The 4,892-nt window shown below is 35.1% G+C and overlaps 1 protein-coding gene across 2 annotated transcripts in view; it reads left to right on the forward strand.

The window, feature by feature from the left end:
* LOC108691561 overlaps positions 1-2,129 on the forward strand; it is a 32,299-nt gene extending 30,170 nt beyond the window's left edge. Inside the window, exons 4-8 of one of the 2 annotated variants that reach the window (XM_018199352.1) lie at positions 123-418; positions 627-934; positions 1,075-1,258; positions 1,348-1,526; positions 1,648-2,129. In XM_018199352.1, coding sequence (XP_018054841.1) covers positions 123-418; positions 627-934; positions 1,075-1,258; positions 1,348-1,526; positions 1,648-2,095 — 1,415 coding nt within the window. In that variant the 3' untranslated portion in view covers positions 2,096-2,129. The remainder of the gene's footprint in view (positions 1-122; positions 419-626; positions 935-1,074; positions 1,259-1,347; positions 1,527-1,647) is intronic. The other variant, XM_018199353.1, reaches the window with a different exon arrangement.
* The last annotated feature ends 2,763 nt before the right edge of the window (positions 2,130-4,892 follow it).

The following is a 4,892-nucleotide window of genomic DNA, read 5'->3' on the forward strand; positions in this document are numbered from 1 at the left end:
GAATTGAAACCATGTTCAAAAGAATTAAATGATACATTTTTATTAATTATGAATTATATTTTATTAATTACTCACTTTTGCAGCAAATACAGTAACAATTTACTTTTGTTACAATTTTGCAGTAGATGGGATTCTGAGTCCTCAACAAACACTGCCACCCGCGCTGCCACCGAAGAGTCCACGTTTGGTTCCGGTTCCCCAAAGACGGACGATTTCGGGACCCCCGAGCGGTACCGGGGGCGAGTTGCAAACAAAGCTGCGTCGACTGCTGAACACCGACAGCAAGGAGAATATGTTCTTTCCCGACAGCCCGCCGCAGAGCACGGCACAGAGCAACGGAGTGCCGACACGAGAGGAGAAATTCCGATATTCGCCCGGAAGTCTCTCGCCCGGTTGTCGGGACGATGACCGTATTCTGGTGAGAAAAAAATCACGACATATCGATCTTCGCTTCGTGCTATAATACCATCACTCATCTTCCGCATAGTCGTGCACTATTTTAAGCTGTGCGATACATCTCAGCGTTCGCATACACATACACTTTTTTGTCAAGGGAATTTATATACATGTTCATCAATGAACACTACGTTGGTTGTGTCATTACACGTTGCCTTATTTTTTCGCAGCATTGCGCGCCGCAAGATGTTCGTTTCAAGTTTGGCAGAAGCAACTCGCATTCGCACACTTCGGGTAGATCCGGTCGGAAGTCAAACAGCTCGCCGTCGGTGGAAAATACGATATGCCACAAGTCGCTGCCAGATTTACACACGAGTACGCGTCGCCGAGCATCACTCTCACCGCGCGCATCCACGAAATTATCCGCGAAGCCATCTGCCCATCATCAGGCTACAAACACAAGCAATTGCCCGGACTATGAAACTAGTTCAGATTACTCGGATCACAGTTTTAAACGTGATGCCGTTTGTTATCGCAGGTAAGTGAATTCTGCTTGAGTCAATGATTTGTACCACTTTTAATAATGATACAAATTGCCAATAGATCCAACAATTTTACTTAGTTGATTTTAAGTAAAGTGGGTGATCAATTGTGGTGCATTTCTAATCCATTTTTTAGTTCCCGCCATATCAGGCGATCTTTGGGATCTGGTGGCGGCGATGCGAGCAGCGTGTTATCCTCGGGTGGACGAACACAGAAGTCATCGGGTTCCAGCAAGTTGAGCCACGGGGCGACAGCCAGAGACTCCGGCGGTTCCTCTGGACATTGTACTCATCGTAGCGAGCCAGCGCCCAGGATACAGGTACGAACAGTTTGACGAGATATATATATTCCAAGGGTAAGATCTGTTTGATCTTAATCATCGTCTTAATCATCGTCGATCTCTCGCAGGATTGTTGGGCTCATATACGCAGAGACAGCGGTGCGTCCACACAACATTCTACTGAAAAAGACCGATCTAGAAAAGGCAGCTACATTGGTGGAACACCGCCATCCGTTGTGAGGCACTACAGTCCGGAATCTGAAAGTAGCAATAGTCAAACAGATTACAGCCCAACTTGTAATTCAAGGTATTCAAACGCCTTTCACTTTTAATTACTTGAGATGTTTGTAAAGAAGATTTAAAACTTATTGTCTACCCGAAGGAAATTAAGCACAGCAACGTTTGTTATAATATGATTATGATTTTAGGTTCTCTGATGGTTGGAAGGAAGGTCGCGGTCGACCGATCCTACGATCTAAATCAGATATTAGCGATCGATATTGGCGACAGGATAATGGCCGTTCCAGCAAGGTATCCTCTCGCCCGCCGCGATCGATGACTCAGCTTGAGAACTTCTTCGACCGTTTAGGACTGGACTCGGATAACTATCAGCGTATAACGGAACCTGACTCCAAGACGTCGTCGCCCATATTCTTCGACAGTGTCAGCTCTGTGGACTCGGCATTGGGTCTCTACTCCTGGGTCGGCACTAATCAGACGAATCAGGGTAGTCAGTGGCAAAATAACTGCAGTATTGGCATGGGTAACGATGAGTGTAACCAAAGGGTAAATGATCCACCGAGTATCGTCGAGCGAAACGCACGTATTATTAAATGGCTTTGCCAATGCCGCAAAGTGCAGTTAGGATACAGTTAAACAACGAGTTTCTCAGCATGAATAAATTTTTTCATTTCCAATGACAGTATATTTAAATCAACGATGTGGTAATGTTTATCGTTTTACAAAAAAACGGTATACTGCAGTAATTTCAAATTCATATGTTTCTCGTAAATGTGGAATTGATTGTCGCTTTTCCTCTTCCTTTTTACAACTTGCATAATATTTAATCATTTAAGAATTTTTATTAATTCTATATTAGCTGTTTATATAAGCGTACAATTAAAAAATATCCTTTTAATTTATTATGATAATAATAGATAAATCTGTGCCATTCATAACCACTTGTTACGGTTCTATACGGTGTGCCTTTCATTGTCATTACACATTCAGGGTAAAGAAGAAGATTTTTAAAAATGTATTTTCGTGATATTGCGTTAATTTGTATAATAAAATTTATATAGACAATTTTGATGTCTAATATTTTGAGGGCACACATATTAAAAATTTACTTATACTTAATATTATTCTTGGACAAATTTGTTATTATATATTTTAATATCATTAATTTTGTAATAAGTCTATGATATGTTGATACGCGAATTTTTCCTATTTCTATTTAGCAAAGCAATACTAGACTATTACAAGACATTAGACGCGCGCGCGCGCGCATAAGGGGAACGTGGAATTTAATACAATTTTGATGTGAAGTTGTATAAATTTAGCAATGCGTGTTCCTCATTTTCAATTTTGAGAATGATTAGTTGATTTGTAGAGAGAAAGTACTCAGACGAAAGATATTTACCTCGACTTTATGAAAACTTATAGATATAATTTCGTAAAAAGAACGATTAAAAAATGTTGCCTTTACTCTTGTTGGTTTCTAAAAACCACATACATTTAAAGTGAAATAAGCGTTCAATTGATGTTAATATTTGATGAAATTTAGAAGAGTGATCAATGAGTTATAAATAGCTTGATGTTAAACGATAGGCGAAAATATGATTCCAATTTTGTAGTCTAGTAGGAATATTGGTGTAATTTACATTAATATATTGTATAAAGTGAAAGCGCTCATTTATCATTCTATTTTAATAATAATCTACAAAGGTTTACACTAGCTTCACTAGCTCATCAATTTTTATTTTAACGTCATACAACGTAATCATACAACGTAAATCATATAAAACAAATATAAACATATATTTTCTAAATTTAGAAATTTACTTGAAACTGATCTGATGATACATATTTACAAAGACTGCGTGAACTTTACAAATGACATAGCTTAATACATGACATGGATCTTATCGCACCATAAATTTTCATTATTTCGCCAGTTATAGCACAAATTTATTATCGTACTTACAAGGAAATATATAATGCAGAAACTTTGTGTTGTTAAAGTATTAATAATACGAGATATAATTCAATAATTTGTTAATACTAATCAATGTTTCATATTTTGCATTTCAAGAATCATGATTAGTTATACGGGGCAATTGTACTTATACTTTATACTTTTTAGGATTCTATTTAACCTGATACTCAAATTGTTTAATCTAAATTTTCAATATTTTTATAGCTGATGTAATTACAATCAACATATTGTAATGCATTTCGCAAAGTACAAAGACATTAAATATAAAATATTAATGAATCGATTATAGTTAACTTTTCGTTTTATGAAGTATCGTATTATATAATCTTTATTTTCTGAGCAGATTATAGTTTCATCAAATGATGTACTTCTGCTCTCTTATTCCTAATATATATGAACGAGAAAGAAAGGCGGAGCAATCATTCAAGTAGTACATTTACATATGTGCAATTGGATAAGAAAGGCAGATTGAGCGGAAAATTTGCAATCGAAAAAACATTTGATCCTGATAACTTCATAAAACGGGGGATCGTATTTTATGATTAAGAAGATTCTGCATTATCTATTTCTTATTTTTCTTATTTTTCTATGAAGGAATCACTTCTATTTTTTACTGTGTAATAACAAACATGATCTTCATTCACATAATTCATGTAGAATTTAATTACTGGCTTTTTTCTTCGGCTATTTAGTTCTCCCTACTCTCTATGGCAATCAAATGGTAGTATAAGAAACTTTGGATGTTCACGACACTTATGTGATTCATATATTCTTGTAACACGTGATTTTTGTGTAATACAAAATACACAGTTATTCTTAAACTTCTCTGATTTCAGATGATATAGGTGTTTTAAATGTATAATTAACAGTTTCGCGTAACTAAAAATATGATAAAACATTTAAAAATAGAAAGAGAAGTTGATACCATATAATAAAGATCTATATAATAAAGATTCTTTTTGAACAGTTTAAACAATGTATACGAGGTGTCTCAGGCATTCTATACTGAATTACAATTGTTAGAGGCCAAATTAAAAATTTAAGTGAATTTGCTTCGATGCATTAACAATTTTACAGTTACAAGTGACCTAAAAATTATAGAATTTTGGCAATTAAGTTAGATTTTTCATTCATGTCTTGATCGCCAAAATAAATGTTAAAGCTTAAAAAATTACACACAAAGAAATGCCATCGACTTAATTTCAAAGTTGCCAAAGAATTAAAAGTCGACAGCAAATTTGCAGTGCCCGAGACACTATGTATAAGGCATTAGATATATATTGGCGTAATAGTAGTGAAAACTAGCGTTTGCTATATTTGCAATCTTCGACGAGAATATATAAAGAATTTATAAAGTTTATAATCGCTGTAGTAGTCAATTGTAAAGCGTTATGGCAAAATTAGATATATTACTAAAATATATATATATATATATATATATATATATATATATAA

Source organism: Atta colombica, unplaced genomic scaffold (genome assembly GCF_001594045.1).
Source record: "Atta colombica isolate Treedump-2 unplaced genomic scaffold, Acol1.0 scaffold47, whole genome shotgun sequence".
In the NCBI taxonomy this organism is placed as follows: domain Eukaryota; kingdom Metazoa; phylum Arthropoda; class Insecta; order Hymenoptera; family Formicidae; genus Atta; species Atta colombica.